At 39.0% G+C, this 22,547-nt stretch overlaps 1 protein-coding gene across 2 annotated transcripts; it reads left to right on the top strand.

Annotated features, from left to right (window-relative positions):
* The first annotated feature begins 3,634 nt into the window (after positions 1 to 3,634).
* arpp21 (cAMP-regulated phosphoprotein, 21) lies at positions 3,635 to 22,424 on the top strand. 2 transcript variants are annotated; one of them, XM_067425342.1, is made up of 20 exons: positions 3,635 to 3,823; positions 8,577 to 8,819; positions 8,916 to 8,951; positions 11,083 to 11,151; positions 11,418 to 11,526; positions 14,211 to 14,289; positions 14,366 to 14,425; positions 14,523 to 14,660; positions 14,737 to 14,836; positions 14,953 to 15,051; positions 15,500 to 15,537; positions 16,267 to 16,323; positions 16,989 to 17,161; positions 17,682 to 17,792; positions 17,961 to 18,109; positions 18,851 to 18,931; positions 20,227 to 20,433; positions 20,517 to 20,595; positions 20,935 to 21,041; positions 21,714 to 22,424. In XM_067425342.1, exons 2-20 carry the CDS (start codon positions 8,688 to 8,690, stop codon positions 21,936 to 21,938), a joined length of 2,049 nt encoding a protein of 682 aa, XP_067281443.1. In that variant the 5' UTR covers positions 3,635 to 3,823; positions 8,577 to 8,687; the 3' UTR covers positions 21,939 to 22,424. The 2 variants fall into 2 exon arrangements, with proteins under 2 accessions (XP_067281443.1, XP_067281444.1); XM_067425343.1 differs by having other exon boundaries at positions 8,570 to 8,819.
* Positions 22,425 to 22,547: the final 123 nt, after the last annotated feature.

Raw genomic sequence — 22,547 nt, 5'->3', positions numbered from 1 at the left:
TGTGATGTGGATGACCACCTGTGGCCAAATCCACAAGAGCGGGTTGATGGATATATAGAAGTGCAGTGAGGAACACTTCAGTTCCCTTTTTTTTTTGTGTGTTTTTTTTTTACAAGACAAATTAAATATAGATGTTTCTTTTAAGCTGTCCATCTTTCCGTCTCTCTCTCAGTCCTGTCAACTGCACAAAAGCAGCTGCTCTGCCCTCCGTCCCACACAAGACAAACACAGCCAACTCGAGGAGAGGAGAGGAGAGGAGAGGAGAGGAGAGGAGAGGAGAGGAGAGGAGAGGAGAGGAGAGGAGAGGAGAGGAGAGGAGAGGAGAGGAGAGGAGAGGAGAGGAGAGGAGAGGAGAGGAGAGGAGAGGAGAGGAGAGGAGAGGAGAAATGAGAGGAGAGGAGAGGAGAAATGAGGAGAGGAGATGAGAGGAGAGGAGAGGAGAGGAGAGGAGAGGAGAGGAGAAATGAGGAGAGGAGAGGAGAAATGAGGAGAGGAGAGGAGAGGAGAGGAGAGGAGAGGAGAGGAGAGGAGAGGAGAGGAGAGGAGAAATGAGAGGAGAGGAGAGGAGAAATGAGGAGAGGAGATGAGAGGAGAGGAGAGGAGAGGAGAGGAGAGGAGAAATGAGGAGAGGAGAGGAGAGGAGAGGAGAAATGAGGAGAGGAGAAATGAGAGGAGAGGAGAGGAGAGAAGAGGAGAGGAGAGGAGAGGAGAGGAGAGGAGAGGAGAAATGAGGAGAGGAGAGGAGAAATGAGGAGAGGAGAGGAGAGGAGAGGAGAAATGAGGAGAGGAGAGGAGAAATGAGGAGAGGAGAGGAGAAATGAGAGGAGAGGAGAGGAGAGGAGAGGAGAGGAGAGGAGAGGAGAGGAGAGGAGAGGAGAGGAGAGGAGAGGAGATGAGAAATGAGGAGAGGAGATGAGAAATGAGAGGAGAGGAGAGGAGAGGAGAGGAGAGGAGAGGAGAGGAGAGGAGAGGAGAGGAGAGGAGAGGAGAGGAGAAATGAGGAGAGGAGAGGAGAAATGAGAGGAGAGGAGAAATGAGGAGAGGAGAGGAGAGGAGATGAGAAATGAGAGGAGAGGAGAGGAGAAATGAGGAGAGGAGAGGAGAGGAGAGGAGAAATGAGGAGAGGAGAGGAGAGGAGAGGAGAGGAGAGGAGAGGAGAGGAGAGGAGAGGAGAGGAGAGGAGAGGAGAGGAGAGGAGAGGAGAAATGAGGAGAGGAGAGGAGAGGAGAAATGAGAGGAGAGGAGAGGAGAGGAGAGGAGAGGAGAGGAGAGGAGAGGAGAGGAGAGGAGAAATGAGAGGAGAGGAGAGGAGAGGAGAGGAGAAATGAGGAGAGGAGAGGAGAGGAGAAATGAGGAGAGGAGAGGAGAAATGAGAGGAGAGGAGAGGAGAGGAGAGGAGATGAGAAATGAGAGGAGAGGAGAAATGAGGAGAGGAGAGGAGAAATGAGAGGAGAGGAGAGGAGAGGAGAGGAGAAATGAGGAGAGGAGAGGAGAAATGAGGAGAGGAGAGGAGAGGAGAAATGAGGAGAGGAGAGGAGAGGAGAGGAGAGGAGAGGAGAGGAGAGGAGAGGAGAGGAGAGGAGAGGAGAGGAGAAATGAGGAGAGGAGAGGAGAAATGAGGAGAAGAGAGGAGAGGAGAGGAGAAATGAGGAGAGGAGAGGAGAGGAGAAATGAGAGGAGAGGAGAGGAGAAATGAGGAGAGGAGAGGAGAAATGAGGAGAGGAGAGGAGAGGAGAGGAGAGGAGAAATGAGGAGAGGAGAGGAGAAATGAGGAGAGGAGAGGAGAAATGAGGAGAGGAGAGGAGAGGAGAAATGAGGAGAGGAGAAATGAGAGGAGAGGAGAGGAGAAATGAGGAGAGGAGAGGAGAAATGATGAGAGGAGAAATGAGGAGAGGAGAGGAGAGGAGAGGAGAGGAGAGGAGAAATGAGAGGAGAGGAGAAATGAGGAGAGGAGAGGAGAGGAGAAATGAGAGGAGAGGAGAGGAGAAATGAGGAGAGGAGAGGAGAGGAGAAATGAGAGGAGAGGAGAAATGAGGAGAGGAGAGGAGAGGAGAAATGAGGAGAGGAGAGGAGAGGAGAGGAGAGGAGAAATGAGGAGAGGAGAGGAGAGGAGAGGAGAGGAGAGGAGAGGAGAGGAGAGGAGAGGAGAGGAGAGGAGAGGAGAGGAGAGGAGAGGAGAGGAGAAATGAGAGGAGAGGAGAGGAGAGAAATGTGCTGCACTGCTTATCCTCCTCAGGATATATGGACAGATTATCCTCTGTGTGTGTGTGCGCGTGTGTGTCTGTCTGTGTGTGTGTGGCTGTCTGTCTCTGTGTCTGAGAGTATGTGTGTGTGGGGGGGTCTGTCTCTGTCATTGTGTATGTCTGTGAGTGTGTTTGTGTGTGTCATTGTGCATGTCTGTCTGTCGTTGTGTTTGTGTGTCTAGGAGTGTTTGTGTGTGTCCTTGTGTGTGTGTGTGTGTGTGTGTGTGTTTCTGTCTGTCCATCATTGTGTATGTCTGTGAGTGTGTTTGTGTGTGTCGTTGTGCATATCTGTCTGTCGTCGTGTATGTCTGCGAGTTTGTGTATGTCTGCGAGTTTCTGTGTGTCTAGGAGTGTTTGTGTGTGTGTTTCTGTCTGTCCATCATTGTGTATGTCTGCGAGTGTGTTTGTGTGTCATTGTGTATGTCTTGTGTGTGTGTGTGTGTGTCTGTGTGTGTATGTCTGCCTGTCATCGTGTGTGTCTGCGTGTCTCTCTGTGTGTGTGTGTGTGTGTGTGTGTGTGTGTGTGTGTGTGTGTGTGTGTGTGTGTGTGTGTGTGTGTGTGTGTGTGTGTGTGTGTGTGTGTGTGTGTGTGTTAGAGAACAACAGACTGAGCCTCTGAGCTGTGATTACAGGTACAACACTCATAACACACCTCAAGAAACATAATGTTCTTCTGTTTTTCCCTGAGATGCACACAGATAAATGTGTATTAATTTAATTAAGCGTCAGGTGTTATCAGTTTCACACTCTTTCCAAAATCCTTCTTTACATAAAAACACATCTCCAGTTCTCTGAAACGTTAAAGCCATATGGCAGAGAGAGAGAGTCACTGCAGCTGTGAAGTCTAGTTGCGGTATATGCACTCGTGTGTGTGTGTGTGTGTGTGTGTGTGTGTGTGTGTGTGTGTGTGTGTGTGTGTGTGTGTGTGTGTGTGTGTGTGTGTGTGTGTGTGTGTCATTCTGAGTGTCGCATAATCTTTTCATCTAACAGGTGCTCTTGCAGTATTTGGTGGGTTCTCTCTGTTCTTTTGCACAAATTCACACTTTAATCTGTAGATGAGAATATTAAACAGCTTATATAGATACTGAAACATCATGGATATATTTCCTACATAATATCATTAAAATAGTGCCATTTATAAATAGCTAAAGACAAATAGAAAGTTTCTTACACGCGGTGTGTACACTGTAACTATTGATTGTAATAGCCTAACTGTGCTATTTTGGCCAAAACTATTGGGATATTTTGGTCGGGGTTAAAGGCAATCAGACGTGATATTTTTATATAGTTGCTTAACGTATCATTTCCTCATAACTAATGTTGGTGTGGATGTCAAGCGCTTCTGTTTACCGGTGCTCGCGTGTGTGTGTTTGTGTGTGAGCGCGCAGCGTGAGTGCCAGGAAGAGGCTGAGCGCACGAGTGCGCGCGCGTATTTAATTGAGTGTGTTGAAAGCGGGTGGCGTGAGTGAGTCTGCTCGCGCTCTGCTGTCAGAAACAGAAGATGTTTGACAAGCTCACCGGCGGCACAAGCGCTCATTTCTGACAATTTCAGTTGTTTGCTCGGGTCGCGTTACATACAGGTAAGCAAAGTCGGTTGTCTCGCATGCACTCAATTAGAAACATGTAGTGACCGACCGTGAGAGGCGCGTGTTTGTACTGTGTTGTGAAGAGTAACCATACTTTACTCATCATATCCACAATCATATCACTTGTGTCTGATTCATTTTGATACTAACAGTAGTTTTGGTAGCTCAAACTAGTTTGGTACCTCAAAAACACCATACAAACTTGTAATAGCTTAATATTGTTATGAGGATTGGTTCTGTTGATATATAGTGTTAGGATCAAGGAGGGTCATTTAACAAAAGAGCAATGGTAGATCGAGGTCTAGGGTCGTTTTTAGAAAGCACAGCTGCTCCCTGCGTCGTCTCCGTGCGTCAGTGACAGTCTGAGATCTCAAACAGCCGCTCCAAATATAACCCGTGCTAGTCACACTGTACCCGGAATGCGGCGTATAGTGGTCGAAACCGAAGCCCATCTCGGCAGCTACATCTTCACACTGCCAGACATACACAGACAGACGGATCGGATCTCTGAACACAGATCCTTGCGCTATTCTGCAGAGCGCGTGGCCTTTTGTACGCGCGCACAACTTTTCCGCTTTTAACCAATTAATCATAATGTGAGCAAAATGCTGTTTCGTCTTCATTTAATTATACTAGATTAAAACTGAGATTAGCTATTGTCATCAAAAAAACTAAGTTTGGCACATTGTTTGGAGAAGGGCAGTTCAGTAAAGGGATAGTTCACCCAAAAATGACAATTATTTTAGTCATCCTCAAGTTGTTCTAAACCTGTGTGAATTTCTGTTGAACACAAAAGATATTTTGAAGAATGACGGTCGGTAACCAAACAGTTGATGGGCCATATTGACTTGGTTATCATGCAAAAGTAAACAAACATGTCTAGGGATGCACCGATATGAGAAAAAAAATGTTGCCCGATAACCGAGAATATTTTCTCTTTGAAAGCCAATATATTGGCCGATGAATCTAAATCCAAATTTTCGTATCATTTTAATGAGAGCCTGATTACAAAAAACAACAATCTCACCATTAAAGGCCATGTCACACAATCACACATTTATGATGTTCTCATTATAATTTTATATAGCCTATATGACTGTATTTTCTTTTTATTTATTTTTTATTTAAAACTTTATTTTTTTGATTCAAATCAAATTTCAAGAAATTCAAAACCATTATGGTGAACAGTGTGCATCTGAAGTGTCTCAGCTGAAGCAAATAATCCAATATTTATCGGTTTTAATATATCGGACACATTTTCTTATCTGGCCGATAACGATTACATTAAAAAGGAATATATAGTGGTTGATACCGATATGGTGGTCGATATATTGTGCATCCCTAAAAATGTCCCTAAAATCAAAGTTTTTTTTTTATTCTTTGGAAGTCAATTGTATGCAAGCTTGCTTCTGCCACAAAATAAAAAAAGGTTATTGTGACTTTATTTCACAAATGAGACTCTATAACTCTCAATTGCAAGGTTTTTTAACGCAGTTCTGACTTTCCCTCCGCAATTGCGAGATTACATCTCGTTATGATTTTTCTTTTCTTAGAATTGCCCGATATAAACTGTTTATTGCACAAAAAAGTCAGAATTTTAACTTTATATCTCGCAATTCTTAGAAAAATAGTCAAAATTGTGAGATAAAATGTCACAATTACATTTTTAATTTTTTATTCAGTGGTGGAAACAAGCGTCTATACAAAGGGGTTCATCAAATGTGTGGGTTTATCTCATATTCTTTAAAATATCCTCTTGTGTTCAGCAGACTCATACAGGTAGGAGTGAGAAAACGACTGAACTGTCTATTTAAGCAGTATTACAGTACTAGTTTGATCGTGAGTGATTTGTAAACGAGTTAGTTAATATCAAGTAACTTGATTTCTGACATAAATGAGTTCTTTTTTTGTATGAAAGCTTGTTTCGGCCACAGAATAAAAAAATAAAAAAGGTAATTGTGACTTTTTGGCAATTCGGACAATTCTGGTTTTTAAACTGTCAATTGCAAATTTACATCTCATTCTGGCTTTTCCCTCTCAGAATTGCATGATATTAAGTCACAATTGAGAGTTAAAAAGTCTGAATTGTGAGGGGGAAAAAGTCCATTTCAAGAAACACGCATCCATACAATGGGGTTCATCAAGTGTGTGGTTACCCACATTCTTCAAAATCTTCAAAAAGCAGAAGAGAGAAACTCATAAAGGTTTGTATTTAGTAAATGAGGACAATTCTTCACAAGGTTACTTTAGTAGTTAATATTAACTTGCTATTCTTAAATAAATTAGTTCTTATATTTTTTTCCACTGAGGGAAAAAATGTAAAAGTTCATGTTTTGTTTGTCACCAACAAAGAACAGACTGAAAGCCGGACTGGATCTGAGCGGAGTGGAGCGGAGTGATTTTCCTTCTCTGCCCATAGCGTTCCATAATTACTCCGGTCTAGATCCAGGCCGGGTTTTGTATTATCTGCACACAGAAACAGAACTGGTCCAAACAATCCTTTATTATTAATATTTGTTTGGATGATTTTGATAATTTTATTATTGTATATCATAAAATATTATACACTAAATTATGGTAACATCAAAATAAATATAGTATACCATATTTACTTAAGCAACTATGTCTATTCTAAGATGTTTTTGTAGACACATGTACATTTATGTAAGTGTTTGTCAGTGGCCCTCACCAGTGTGCTGCTGCCCATCAGATGTTAGATGGCATCTCTGTCACAGTTATTTTGCATCCAAGTTTGAAGCCACCTGTTAGCTAACCCAGAGAACACCTGATGAAGGTGCCAAGTCTCTGCGTGTGTGGAGGCGTACGGCTTAGCGCTGGTGAAAGTGAGTCGGTGACTCAGTGGTCAGACATGGAGACGAGTTAAAACATGATGAGAGCGCTGACATAAGAATGAAGGATGCAGTCTGTGTGTGTGTGTGTGTGTGTGTGTGTCTGTGTGTGTGTGTGTGTGTGTGTGTGTGTGTGTGTGTGTGTGTGTGTGGTTTCCATTCAGGGAGTCTTCATTCTGGGAATATAATTTACAGCACCTGCCACTGCTATGAAAGGAGCTGCACATAATACATGCATACAAATCCATGTTTGCCGTCACTGCAAAGCTCTTACACGCATAGGTATTTTTTATCCAAATCAGCATTGCATCTGGTTTTGCATAATGGTTTTGCATTAACAATAAGTACCAGAATCAGTTATCCTGCAAATGTAAACAAAAATATCTACGGATGCACTGATATGCAAAATTGCCCGATACCAATAATTCTTTATATTTGAAAGCGATAACCGATAGCCTGACAAGCCAGACCCACATCAAGATGTTTGGTCTGGAAACTCACCATTGTCAGCTCAATCCGAGGGGCGGATAAACGGTTGTCTTTCAAACTCCCTCTGCACGCGATAGGATAGCGCTACAACCAACCAGAGCAACGAAGGTGAAGCAGAGCTAGTTGACAGATTAAACATCGCCGTATCCGGTCGGCTAAACTCCGAACACATCTTCCCTTTTTAAGAATGACTTCAGTGCCGTTCTTTGTTCTTTTCTCAGAGAAAAGCTCAACTCCAAGTCTTCCAGAGTCGCAGTCAAAGCTGATTCGAAAGACCGCCGCCGTTCGCCAGTTTCTGTGTTTACTAGAAGCACGCAAACGCAACTCAGCTGTCGTCATTATGGCCCCGCCCACCGACTCTATACATGATGTGATTGGCCTGACCAGAGTTAAGGGAATACAGCTCAGAAGGGAGAGTTGCTAGACGACACCATGGACGACATTCGCGGGCAGATTAAATTTGCTGCCACTAGGGTGCGTCTAGATTTCTAGGCTAGATAACCGATATATTGGCAGATAAATCTAAATCCAAATTTTCATATAATTTTTGAAAGCCTGATTACAAAAACAAAAAGTCTATATGACTGTATTTAACTATATTTTCCTTTTTTGATGTGATTGGAATCATATTTCAAGATCTGGTGAACAGTGTGTATCTGAAGTGTCTCAAATGAAGGAAATAATCGAATATATCGGCCAGATTTTCTTACCGGGCTATGTTGTGTGTACCTAAAATCAATCATAAATGTATTGATAATACTTTAAATGGCATAGGCCAGAAACTGTTAACACGAGAGAAAGAACTGGAAAACTGACTTTTAATTGACCTGTTTTTTTATACATTGAACACTTGAATTTTTACTTTTCAGCCATTAATCTGTCACACAACACATTGTGGTTGGCACAAACCATGCTTCTCCTTGTTAAATTAGTATTTCCTTTTACCCTGTGTAGTCTTTTCCATAATTTCTGAAGATTTTACCCAATTTGTCCATGTTGGCTTGTCTAATTTATCTAGCTTTCTACCAAATAACATATGAATGTATACCAAAATATTGTTGGATTGGAAACACAGCATTTGACATCAACAAAAAAATGCATGGGAATAATTTTCTTCAGTACACAATCGTGTGGTTAGTTTCATTTCATTTTAATTTGAGCTTGTGCAAAGTTCAGTTTGACCTGACCTGAATGAAAAAAATATATATTTCATTATTATTGATACTTGGTTGGAAGCTTAATGAATCACCTACTTAAGCGTATACGACTCCGACTATCAGATGAGTATTTTGTATGTTGACAAAATATACCTGCCATAGAACTCAGAACAAATAAATGATTACAGATCTGAAAGGATTTTTGTTCTGAGATGTTTTCTTTTCTTTCTCCTTTACTAAATAAGAATCTAGCCATCTGTTCTGGCAAGAGAAGAGCAGAGCAAGAAAAAAAAGGAAAAGACATCTTGTCTCTGTACTAATTGGCTTGGATGGTCATGGGGTATATGGTGGCCTATAACTGATATGACCTTTGAATCTGCAAACTTCAAGATGTCAGAAACAGGAGAATCTGAAAATCTCCCAGAATGCACTATGGAAGAGACTTCCTCTCCATGTTGTACCACAGACACTGAGGATTGTCATAAACCAAGCCAGGTGATAATCCAGATCCACTCTTTAGCTTTTTGTCCTTGTTTCATTCCCTCCTATTAGTTTCCTTTAATCATGTTTTTTTTTTCTTTCTTTGAGCAGCCAAAATCAGAGGAACAACTTAAAAAGAAACTGAAGGTAGGATTGCAATTGGGTCTAATCATTAAAACACCCTCCCTGTGGAGCATTCATATCATGCATGAGTTTATTTACCTCTCTAGCTTCCCAGACGTTTATGCTAGATTGATGGGGCTATACTCAGCAGAATATTGCTTTTTGACTCATTCTCTCTCTCTCCGTGTGGGTAAATGCCGTTTGCTCCTGACTGTTTAACCTCTGCGGTTCTGTGTCTCAGTCAGAATGCCATTAGTAAACATTGCATTCGCTCCCCTGATAGTACAGAGTTACCCAACTTCATAAAATAAATCACATCAGTGGCTCTCAGTCAGTCTGGGAGCAGGTTCAGATCGTTTAAAAATAGCGTAGTTACACTTTTCACCCTGTAGAGTTGATCCAATGATGAGAAATACAATAACATCGCCGCCTTTCTGCTGCATTTACTGAATGAAAATAGTGATGTGTTAAAAATAATATCTTATAAAAAAAAGTGCGAAATCTTATTTCCATCTATATGATTTTTAAAATTTGGCCAAATGAAAATGTATATATTTTATTTATTTATTGGAGAAATACCAATCATTTTTATTAGCGTACATATAAACTGAACAGAAATCAAATCTCAAGATCCTGCATATTTTGAAAATGTATTTTTAAACTAAGCTGGAATTGGCTGTTTATATACATTGCACTTTAGATTTAATTTATATCTGGCATTGTCATATCGTAAAATGTGTAAAACAAAAAACAACTGTAACCCAGCTAACAAAAATATGTTCTAAGAAATGTTTGATAATTTTTTTATTATGGAAACGTTAATTATTAAACTTCTCTGAATGTTCAAACCATACATTTAAAATGTCAAAAATGACACAATTTTATCTACAAACATTGTGGGAACGTTACATTTGAATGTTCTCTGAACGGTCTGAAACAAGTAGAAACTTTTTACAAAATGTGCGAGGCGAACGTCCAACTCAAATTTCAGTGGAAAATATTTTTTCTGCTAAAGTTTCAGTGAACGTCTTAACAAGTGTGAAAAAATATTCTATTTATGTTACTGGAGGAATGTTTGTTCATAACTTTGAGAACGTTAGGTTATGAGAACATTCCCTGTTCGCTGGGAAACTGCTTTAAAGTTCTCATGAAATCTAAATTTACTCTATTTTTACTTTGTTAGCACGTATTAAAGGTCTTAGGGTGAACAATAAATCTGTTCAAGTTAATTCACAGAAAAAAATAGTTTGTCACGGTAATCTTTAATCAAAATCTGAAAAGTAACTTCCGGTCTGGAAACGGCTCTCTTCTCAGATGACGTCAGTTTGACGGGTTAGGTTTGTAAATGCTTCACCACTCCCCTCTAACCATTCGTCTGCTGTGAGGAATTGATGGAGAGGAGGAGCGCTGAAGTCAAACCCTGCCCTCTATTCAATATTCCCTTTCATTGGAAATACGTCACGGCACTGAAGAAAACTCACTCGCTACTTCCAGTTCACTGGGACTTTAAAGCTACACCGTGTAACTTTTTTTAGTTTATTCTTAGCTAAAAACACTTAGTTCTTTCAAAAATATATGTGCTCATTAATGTATATTTACTTCTTTCAAGTAATAAAGTATTCTCGTAAGTTTATAATATGCCATTGAAAATACATACGGGTGAGGGGTTCGAATGCCGGTCGCCATGTTGCTCCTCCATCTTGAAAGTACATTAGCCAAAGAGGGACACACCCGTAAATTCAAGCTTCGCCTTTCGCGTTTTAACACTCGATGGCACCGTGTCGAATGTGAAGAGGGGGATTGCCATGTTAATCTTGGACTAAATCGGCCACCGTAGGAGTCAAAACGAAATTAGAATTGAGAGGAATAGAAACTATTATTCACTGGATGGTCATATACCTTTACACCGCTAGATGGGGGAAAATATCACACAGTGTAGCTTTAAAGAAAAATCACGTTAATAGTTTAAAAGACAGCAACCATAAAAAGAAAATATGGATATATCTCTCCACTTCCTTTTGTGTTCAGTATATAATAGGGTTGAAATAACATGCAGTAATAATATACGCTGAAAACAGTCCTCTGTGGTAAATATATTTATTTTCTTTTGTGATGTGGAAAGAGATGTTATTGAATGAACGTGTGTGTGTTACAGGCCAAAGGGAAATTAGTACGGAGCACAGCTGTGTGTGACGAGTCTTTATCCACTGAGGAGAACAGCAAGGTAAGAATCATTCTAATCATAGTCTTTATTTTCTCTCCATAATCTAAAAGCACATCTACAATCTTAAATCCACCATTTTAAAGTTAATGTTGATAGTCTGATAGATAGGACATGTAAGTGAATCAAGACGTTAGTGTTCGAACAGTAAGGGCTTTTTAATGGTGTATTACGTTTTGGTCCCCAATCCTGAATATGCAGACGCATCCATTACATCCTTAAAGTGAATGATAAAGTTTTTGAAGGAACTCTGTTCTGTCTGGACTTAGGAAAACGAGAGAAAGACAGCTGTATCTAGTAACCATGAGGACAATCCTGAGTGTGATGATGAGGAAGAGGAGAAGAGCGTCACGTCTAAAAAAAGAAGTTTATCCAAAGGTAATTTACGTAGCGTGCATTTATTTGTGTATCATTGACAAATTGACATGTTTAGTGTTAAAAAAGTAATGAGGTAATGAATGCAGTGCCCATTTTTTATTATTCTAAATTAATTTGAAGATCTACTGTTCAAAAGATTGGGATCTGTAAGATCTGTAAGGGATCTGTAAGAAATCATTCTGATATGATAATTTGCTGCTCAAGAAACATTTATGATTATAATCAATTTCTTAATATTTTTGTGGAAACGGTGATACCTTTTTAAAGATTCTTTGATGAATAGAAAGTTCAGAATACCAGCATTTATTTGAATTGGAAATCTGTTGTAACAATAATTCTTTACTCTCACTTTTGATCAACTTAATTGCACCCTTGTTAAATAAAAGTATTAATTTCTTTAAAAAAAAAAAAAAAGTACTGACCTCAAACCTTTGAATGGTAGTGTATGTTTCTTAAAGATTTTAAAGTGCCCCCTATTTCGAAAATTTAGTTTGAATCTCACTGCGTTACGGTTCTACAGCACTAGAAAATAAATGTTCATAATGCAAAAAACTTGTCCCGCCCTCAAACAAGTCATTTTGTTGACAAGTCATGTGCAAGTCACGCGCAGCAATAGCCATCTATAACAAAAACTCACGTACGCAATATACAGAACACTGGATTCTGATAGTTATCATAACTATCAGAATCCAGTGTTCTGTATATTGCGTACGTGAGTTTTTGTTATAGATGGCTATTGCTGCGCGTTTAGCTAGAATACAAAACCAACCCATTGGGCCACTGAATCTGCATTAACGACAACAGCTGGGGCAACAGCCTTAGTCCTAATGGGTTGTTATCATAGCTATCAAAATCCAGCGTTCGGCACTTTGCGGACGTGAGTTTTTGTTGTAGATGTCTGTCTTTAAAAAAAAAAAAAAAAAAAAAAAAAAATGTTGTGTATTGTGCTAATTAATTGAGATTTCTTACAGCTCTTACAGGTTTTTGGCCTTGTCTGTTCCGTTGCTTCTATTACTCTCCCCTTTTTTGTAAGTCGCTTTGGATAAAAGCGTCTGCTAAATGATTAAATGTAAAATGTAAATGTCATTTTACTGACGACTGCTTCTCAAATCAAAATGAATCGAGTTCAATGCGGGATTCACAAAGCGCTTGCTCGTGAAACATGGGTCAGTACCAGTTTATATGCATTAGTTTCCTCCTCAGAATCACAACCTGTAAGAATTAATAATTTATTCAGTATAATTATTTTTATAATTTGTTTTTTTTTTTTACCGGGTGTATGTAGTTTTGTTTTATATTGTGTAAGTTTCTGGCTAACTCATGTTATTATTGTCTTACTGTCTTATTGTGGGACACTATTACCTAAAACTGTCTATTAATGCAGATCGTCTGTCGTTCTTACGACTTTGAGTATAATTAAAGGATGGAGCAAGATTTGTTTTACAAACGTTTGTTACATCAGTCATTTACGTTAGTGCTGGCTAGCATATGCCGTTATCGATACAGTTCCCACCGCAATAAATTAGAAATATACGCATGGGTTTGTTGATGTACAAACTCTTGTTATTGCTGATAGTGAGGAATTACAGTTTCAACATCCCATAATGTACCTCAAAATGAGTAGTGTCTCACTTAGAAACGTCCTGCTCAAGTCGTCCTTGTGATGAAGGTTTGGGATGAATAACTTCTTTCAAATTATTTCCTCATCGGACTCGCACTCGGATTGATATTGTAAAATTGATGCCATCGTTACTGTCTTTACAGTGAACTTCAGCTCCGGAGTCTTCCTCACTTCTCAGTTATTGTACACAGTTATGGTAATGGGAGTATGGCTTCCGACAAGCACTGTACGCGATAGACCAATCACAACAGACTGGGCTGTCTGACCAATCAGAGCAGAGTAGCTCTCGGAACGGAGGGATGAGGGACTGATTCATCCGACAAGTCGTTTGAGAATCATGTGGTGCAATGTATATTATGAGAAAATTAAAAGTTTTTTTGACCTTTGATGCATGTAAATCTGTTGAAATAACATTATAGGGGCACTTTAAAGCTGCCCTACATAGTATTTTTGCAGAAAAATATCCAAACACCACTAGGCCAGTGTTATATATTTTGTTCAGTTCTTACAATATCCCAAATGTTTCCAACTATTTGTAAATCGTGAGGAAAAATGCTATTTTAACCAATGAATCGGGACATGTGAGGGAGTCGCCTTTCAATGGAGTCGTATCTGTGTTCCCCTCGGTTTTATTCTGCAGGAACGCTTTATTTTTACTGCAGTGTGAACAAGTGTCACAGCATTTTAAACACACTCCGATGTGTCTGATATGACAAACAGAGCTACATTACCTCATACTCGTGACCGGAAAAGCGGAAATTGCGCCGGCGACTGTGGCATAATAAAAGTCCCGCTTGCTTGCGAGGTGTTTAACAATCGCTCCAGCAGCTGTGCTCAGCTCCTCAACACTCACTTCTGCTCTGCTTCACACTACAGTAACATTATTAATAACATCCATCAACATGATTTCTGCCCGAGTCCTATCCCGATTATTTCCCACTGGCTGTGAGGTGAAGACTGCATGTCCCAGGATTCTGCGCTCAAATGCTGATTAATTTATGTTTGATTCAAAGTTTTAATCTAAAATGCAAATCTAAAATGTAATTCCATGTGTATCTTGTAGAGCCCAGTCTGGAGTATACCGACTCCACCGGCATTGATCTGGAGGAGTTTTTAATCACTACTTTGAAGAGCAGTCCCAGGTGGGTAAAAGATTGAAAATATCCCTTCCTTCTCCTCCCTCCATTCGTGCTGAATCTGTTTATTTTTGGCTTGCAGGGACCGACTGATGCTCTTAAAGCTCGAGCAAGACATGACTGACTTTATGACAGACAACAGGTACCGTTCCATGCATGTCTTTCATGGTCTAGAGATAGACATATTTGTAATGTGATATAATGTGTGTGTGTGTGTGTCTCTCTCTCTCTCTCTTTAGTTCCTATAAAAAGTTCCCTCAGATGTCCTCGTATCACAGGATGCTGGTCCACAGGGTCGCAGCTTATTTTGGTCTGGAGCACAATGTGGATCACAGTGGAAAAGCGGTTATCATCAACAAAACCTGCAATTCCAGGATGTATGACCGTTATGGAGATTATATATTCCTTTATGAAGGAATGGATGTGAGTGTAACCATATAACATGTTTTTCAGACCAGAACATCGGTTTGCTGAACATGTTCAGGAGGAAAAGACCGAGGAAAGAAGATTAATCCTGAAAAGAGACACCAGTCAGGAGAAAGAAGACAGTCAGGTTTGGACGAATGCACACTTCACTGACCACTTGGGTACAAAAGAGCTAAGAATGGCTCCTCTAATAGCTCTGATCTTTGCGGCTGGTTAACTCGCATCTGCTGTTGTTTTTTATAGCTGAGGGTACCATCTCTAAAAGAACAGATGAGAAGCAAGTCGATAGAAGAGAGAGAGGAGGAGTACCAGAGAGTCCGAGAACGCATATTCTCACAGGACGTAAGAAAACACTGAACATGCACACACAGTAGAACCAAATTCCCTTTAAGGCAAGAATTTCACACGGCGTCCATCTTTAAAACGCCTCTCAGAAAGCTATTTCCGTCATGAATATACAGCTCCTATCTCTTTGAATGGGGAAACGTCAAATTCTCCAAAGCTGATCATCAAACTTACGATTATATTTCATATTTGAAATCACCAATGAAATCTGACAACAACTTTCTCATAAATTTTATTTCTAAACAATCAAATCATGACAAAAATCATAATTTTTCAGGCTGCATCTAGCATGTGCAGTGATGCAAAGACTTTACCGATTGGCTGTTTTATTTAGAAGGCGGGACTTATTCCGCGAGTACACCGTCTTTCTATCTTTCTATATCTCAAGTGTGTGTGGTATCACATTAAGGTTTGGCCTCTAATTTTGTGCTCTTTTATTTTTCAGTCCACTTGTCTTTCGCAGAATGTTTATATCGAGACCAGGTAAATCTCTCAAAAAAAGAATATGCATGAAATGTGATTTAAATATATATACAATAAATATAATATTAATTATATCTATAAATATAAATTGTATTTTTTATATAACTTTATACATTTTATATGATTTAAGTATAATATTAATAATAATAATGCAAGTATAATAATAATAATTATAATAATAATGCAATACCGTTCAAAAATTTGAGTTTGGTAAGGTTTTTTGTACATGTTTTTGAAATTCTCCTCTCATCAATCCTGAATTTATTTGATTAAAAATACACCAATATTGTGAAATATTACTATCATAAAATAACTATTCCTGTGATCTTGAGTGTCGCACTAGCCTTCAGAAATGATTCTAATATGCTGATTTCCTGTTCATTTATCTCTATTTTTGTGGAAAGTATGATAATTGTTTTCAGGATTCTTTGATTAAATAAAGTAAAAAAAATTTTTTAACATTTATTTAAGATAAAAATGTTCAGTAACAATATAAATGCTTTCACTGACACTTTCGGTCAGTATAATGCATCCTTGCTGAAAAAAAATATTAATTTCTTTAAAAAAAACTACATCTTATTGACTTTTGAACGGTAGTGTAAACCAAAACAAAGTAATCAGTATCTTGTAATCCATGTAAATGGTTTAAATGTAAAAATATTTAATTTTATCTATGTAATTAATATAAATCAAGGGACTGCACTTCAACTATCCTCTTCTTTTATTTAGAGGTCTGGATGACGGCAGTATTCTCAGTGAGACCCAGAGAAGACGTCAGCTCTTTAGGTGAGAAATTATTTTTATCCATAATCCGAACTCTAAAGATATGTCCGAGGCAAAGAGTGTTTTCTGATATGCTTAGCTTGTCTGAGTTTGTAAACGCCAAACTCTGGTCGGGCCAATCACATCGTGTATAGAGTCGGTGGGCGGGGCTTAACATAATGACGACAGCCGAGTTGCTTGCGTGCTTCTAGTAAACACAGAAACTGGCGAAGGAAGACTTGGAGTTAAGCTTTTCTCTGAGAAAAGAACAAAGAACGGCACTGAAGTCATTCTTAAAAAGGGAAGATGTGTTCTGAGTTTAGCCGACCGGATACAGCGAATGTTTAATCTATCAAGGAGCTCCGCTTCACCTTCTTTGCTCTGGTTGGTGTAGCACTATCCTATCGCGTGCAGAGGGAGTTTGAAAGACAACCGTTTATCCCGCCCCTCTGATTGAGCCGTCAATGGTGAGTTTCCAGACCAAACATCTTGATGTGGGTCTGGCTTGTCAGGCTAGAAGAGAGGAACTGCAGCAATGAAAAACATGTATAAAATAATGTTTTGGGACCATTCAAGCATTAAAACCTATTCCAGTAGAACCCACAAAAACTAAATCAAGGGCTAAATATGTCCTCTTTAATGATTTTAATCTTAAACTTTCAACTTATGACTGATTTTGTCTTCTGCAGGGGTAATGGGGATGGTTCGGGTCGTCTGTCCGGCAGCAGACAGAGCAGCTTTGAGCTGGACACTCACTGGAATGACCCTCGACCTTGGAGCAGCACAGATTCGGACAGCCCAACATGGACATCTAAATCTGCACACACTCGCTCAGACAGCAGCTCCAAACTCTGCAAACCAGGTGCAAAAATAACATTAGCCATTATTTAACATCAGCTAACAGTAAAAAATACTTTTACATCATTTATTAATCTTAGTTAATGTTAATCACATTTTCATGTAATGCATTTTTAGGATCAAAAGTTGAATCTATAGCATTAGTTAATAAGAACTAGCATGAATATATTTTTTATTTACTAACATTTAACAACGGTTAATAAATGCCATAAAATATTGTTCATTGTTAGTTAAATGCAGCAACTAATGCTAACAAATAAGACCTTATTGTAAAGTGTCACCCAAATGTTATTTTTATTATGGCAGTGAAATATTGTATCGGAGAAAAAAACTTAATATTTTGTTTCTTCACACAGCATGATTCAACATAATTTGAGTTGATCCAAAGAGCATCTTTGTGCTGTACAAAGAGTCACATGATCAATGTTAATACATTTCCTTATTTGATTAGTGACCTAGAAATAGTGCAGAATCCCTCATAATGTTTCTGATCTGCCGTCGTTTCTGTCTGATCAATCAAACAGTGTCTGAGTCATCGCTATCATACGCTCCACCCAACAACAGCACTGCTTACATTATCGTGCCTGCTGAGTCATCCATACCTCCTGGGAGCATCTTATTAAATCCTCATACAGGTACACACACACACACACACACACACACACACACACACACACACACACACACACACACACACACACACACACAAATTCACTTAGTGGAAGCTGAATCATTGGTTCACACTGACTGTAAGTCTATACACCAAATAATCTCTCTCCTCCAACAATAAATATGTGCTTTAGGGCAACCATTTCTGAATCCTGATGGAAGTCCAGCTGTTTATAACCCACCAGTAAGTCAGAAACCAAGTAACCAGCTTAACCCAGTACCGTCGCAAGCCCCGCCCCCTCCACCTCAGCAGCAGCCAATAGCAAGCCATGGTGTCCCACAGGTAAGTGAAACATATATAATGGTGCACAATATATACAACATTGGTTGTTTGATTTAGTTTTATTTTTCTGCGTTGGTCGATATTGGATTAATAATTTTTCCTGTTCATTTGCCCTGTTTTTACATTTAAAATTACCTTTGTGACCCATCAAATGCTCACTTAAAATTCATCTTTAAAAACAGTTAAATGTAATCTTTAGATGTAATCAAAATGAACATCCCTTTCTCATGCTGTACATTTATAATGTTCCGGGACTCTTTAACAGAAACATCCTACCTTACAATCCTGTCACGTCTGGTTAGTAACCACAGGAATTTCACTTGGAATTGTATTATTATTTTTTCAAATCTTAGAATTATAAGATTTATAGAAATTAATTAATTTATAGAAAAGTATAGAATTAAGATGGGAGGTTTCTGTAATACAGTCCCAAAGAACGTGTGTGTGTGTGTGTGTGTGTGTGTGTGTGTGTGCGTGCGTGTGTGCGTGCGTGTGTGCGTGTGTGTGCGCGTGTGCGTGTGCGTGTGCGTGTGCGTGCGTGCGTGCGTGCGTGCGTGCGTGCGTGCGTGCGTGCGTGCGTGCGTGTGTAGGTTTACTATGTCTAATTTATATATATATCGTTCCGTCCTAAGTTATTTTGCATAAAAGATGGTTACATATCAATATGTAACAAGACAAAAAATAGCATAATATAATCAACCACAAAACCACATCCATCCTGTCCTCTCATTTCTGGTTTAGGTTCAGTACTCCTCTGTGACATACCTTCCACCTCAGCAGTTAAACGTCTCTACCTCTCAGCAACATCCAATAGAACAGACTGTAAGTGAGATTTTATATATTATAATATACACTCACCTAAAGGATTATTAGGAACACCTGTTCAATTTCTCATTAATGCAATTATCTAATCAACCAATCACATGGCAGTTGCTTCAATGCATTTAGGGGTGTGGACCTGCTCAAGACAATCTCCTGAACTTCAAACTGAATGTCAGAATGGGAAAGAAAGGTGATTTAAGCAATTTTGAGCGTGGCATGATTGTTGGTGCCAGACGGGCCGGTCTGAGTATTTCACAATCTGCTCAGTTACTGGGATTTTCACACACAACCATTTCTAGGGTTTACAAAGAATGGTGTGAAAAGGGAAAAATATCCAGTATGCGGCAGTCCTGTGGGCGAAAATGCCTTGTTGATGCTCGAGGTCAGAGGAGAATGGGTCGACTGATTCAAGCTGATAGAAGAGCAACTTTGACTGAAATAACCACTCGTTACAACCGAGGTATGCAGCAAAGCATTTGTGAAGCCACAACACGCACAACCTTGAGGTGAATGGGTTACAACAGCAGAAGACCCCACCGGGTACCACTCATCTCCACTACAAATAGGAAAAACGCTACAATTTGCACAAGCTCACCAAAATTGGACAGTTGAAGAGTGGAAACATGTTGCCTGGTCTGATGAGTCTCGATTTCTGTTGAGACATTCAGATGGTAGAGCCAGAATTTGGCGTAAACAGAATGAGAACATGGATCCATCATGCCTTGTTACCACTCTGCAGGCTGGTGGTGGTGGTGTAATGGTGTGGGGGATGTTTTCTTGGCACACTTTAGGCCCCTTAGTGCCAATTGGGCATCGTTTAAATGCCACGGCCTACCTGAGCATTGTTTCTGACCATGTCCATCTCTTTCTGACCACCATGTCCCCATCCTCTGATGGCTACTTCCAGGATAATGCACAGTCACAAATCTTGAATCATTTCAAATTGGTTTCTTGAACATGACTGAGTTGACTGTACTAAAATGGCCGCCACAGTCACCAGATCTCAACCCAAAAGAGCATCTTTGGGATGTGGTGGAACGAGAGCTTCGTGCCCTGGATGTGCATCCCACAAATCTCCATCAACTGCAAGATGCTCTCCTATCAATATGGGCCAACATTTCTAAAGAATACTTTCAGCACCTTGTTGAATCAATGCCACATAGAATTAAGGCAGTTCTGAAGGCGAAAGGGGGTCAAACACAGTATTAGTATGGTGTTCCTAATAATCCTTTAGGTGAGTGTATACGGTAGTGTAGATAACAGTACTCACCAAACTTATTTTTTGCTTTTTTTAGAGGGAAGACATTAGCTCTCAGTTTGGTCACATGACCTTGAGTCACCAGTCATCAGGAGATCTTCCAGATATGTCATCATTCTACATGCAAGGAGCTCCGCCTCACCACAGTTACGCTCCATCTCACCATTCAGACAGTTACATGAGTCCTGGAATGACACTGGCTCCTCCCACAGCCCCGCCCCCTCAGACTCAGCAGAGCAGCCAGGTACATCATCAATGAGTCATGAGATACGATGTAATGTCATACTGTTAGTCTAATTATGAGTCAACTCTGGTGTGTCCTCTTAGGTTTCGGTGTACAGTTACCCTGTTCAGTGTCCCAATGCATCTCAACAATACGCAGCAGGCGGTTACAGCACACAAACAGGTACACGTGAAGCCCTCTGCGTGACTCTGGCCGAGTCTCACAGTAGTAGGAGAGGGGGCCGTTACACTGTAAGAGATGGAGTCACTGGTCTCACAGTGAACCGGTCTCTTTTCCTGCTATTCATATCAGCTCTCATATCACACAGATAAATGGACTGCATTTGAGATGAGATATAGACGTTCAAGTATCTGTGTTGTGTTAACAGGCAGAAAGAGAAAGAAAGGAAGAAAGAAAGAAAGAAAGATTTATTCAATTTATCCATCTTATGCATCTTTGGCTGTCATTTGGATTCTGCGATCACTATAAATCTCACACATACTTTTCAACATTTGTCAACAGGATACCCGTCTGTGATATCTAACCAAGGCTGCCCTGGCATGATGGGAAATCAGATTCTACCACAAACACAGCAAGGCATTATGGGACCTTACCCATCCTCCTATCAGGTACTGATGCAAATAAACAAACTACAGGGAATGTAGTTTTAAATTCTAGTCCATGCACATTTTATTGATAGCTTAATATGAAAATAAAAAATACCTAGTAGTAGTATTTAAATCAACAATAATATTACAGAAATTATTTCTTAATATTGATTTAAATACTACTAATTGTTATTTTTAATAGATATTATTATTGTTTTTATTTTTAATATATATTATATAAAATAAAATATATTTACAAATTATTAAAATTAATGATATTTAATTATTAATAATTAAGAATATAAACATTCTAAAAATGTATATAATTTTTGTGTTCTAAAAATGTGTGTGTATATCAGTAATATTAAATTAAAAATCAATATTTTAAAATAATATACAAACATATAATTAGAATATTCATATATTAATAGAAATATTAAATTAATAATTACAATTATAACATTCTAAAAATGTATATCATTATTATTATTAGAATATTTCTATTAATATATTTACTAAACACAAACATTTCCATTTATACATACAATATTTTTAATATATTTGTGTGTGCATTTATTTATGTATGCATGTGTATGTTAATATATCATTATAACTATTGATATGTATAAATTTAAATATTAAAATGGTTTTTAATCAAATTTATATACATGTGCTTTGTTTCTCTTAAAAAAGGTACCGCAGCAGCAGCAGCAGCAGCATCAGTCGTATCCATCTGCAATGCTGGTGTCAGGCCAAGGTGGGCAGACACAGTGTTTGGTGCCCCCTGCTGGACTTCAAGTATACTGCAACTCTATGGCCCCTTCCTCCCCTCCACCACTCAATATGATGGGGGTCTCCTTCCAGTCAAGTAGCTGCAAAAATGGCTGTAACGTTAATCAGAACCAATGCTGGTACTAAAGGACACTCTGTATTCACACATAGTGCTGTTATACACTCATCTGCATATTCAGTGTTTGTTCTGTACAGCCTGTAGCACTCGAGTCTGGTAGCATCCTTCAGATTCAGCCTTTTCTACTTCGTCAGGAACTTGTTTTGAATTTTACTTTACATGGAGATTAATAGCATCATGATTAAATTGCTGTTAGAGCATAATTTATACTATTTATATTATTGTGTTTTTGCTTAATATCCATAAAATATATTTGAATAGTATATGATACTATATTTATCTTGTTTATAATGGCTTATATTACACGAGTGAGGAATGAAAGTAGATTCAACAAAGTCAAATGTCAATGTAGAACCGTTTTAAAATAATGTTTTGTTCTTTGTTTGTTTATTTGTTTGTTTTACAGAATTTTATTAGGATGTAACATTTGACGAGACTGGACAATATTTAAGTGACATTTCTTAAATATATGGCCTTTTAATTGGTAAACTGTTCCATGGCTTCTTGTATGCTTTACACACATTCAGGGTTAGTCGGTCATCTCATAGGCGTTTGAGTTTTGACATTCAGATAAAATTTAGCGGAGTAATTTTGATTAAATTGGTTTGATTATGATT

The sequence above is a fragment of the Pseudorasbora parva genome, chromosome 19, assembly GCF_024679245.1.
Source record: "Pseudorasbora parva isolate DD20220531a chromosome 19, ASM2467924v1, whole genome shotgun sequence".
In the NCBI taxonomy this organism is placed as follows: domain Eukaryota; kingdom Metazoa; phylum Chordata; class Actinopteri; order Cypriniformes; family Gobionidae; genus Pseudorasbora; species Pseudorasbora parva.
The sequence above is the reverse complement of the archived record's forward strand: the minus strand, read 5'-3'. Positions and strand labels throughout refer to the sequence as shown.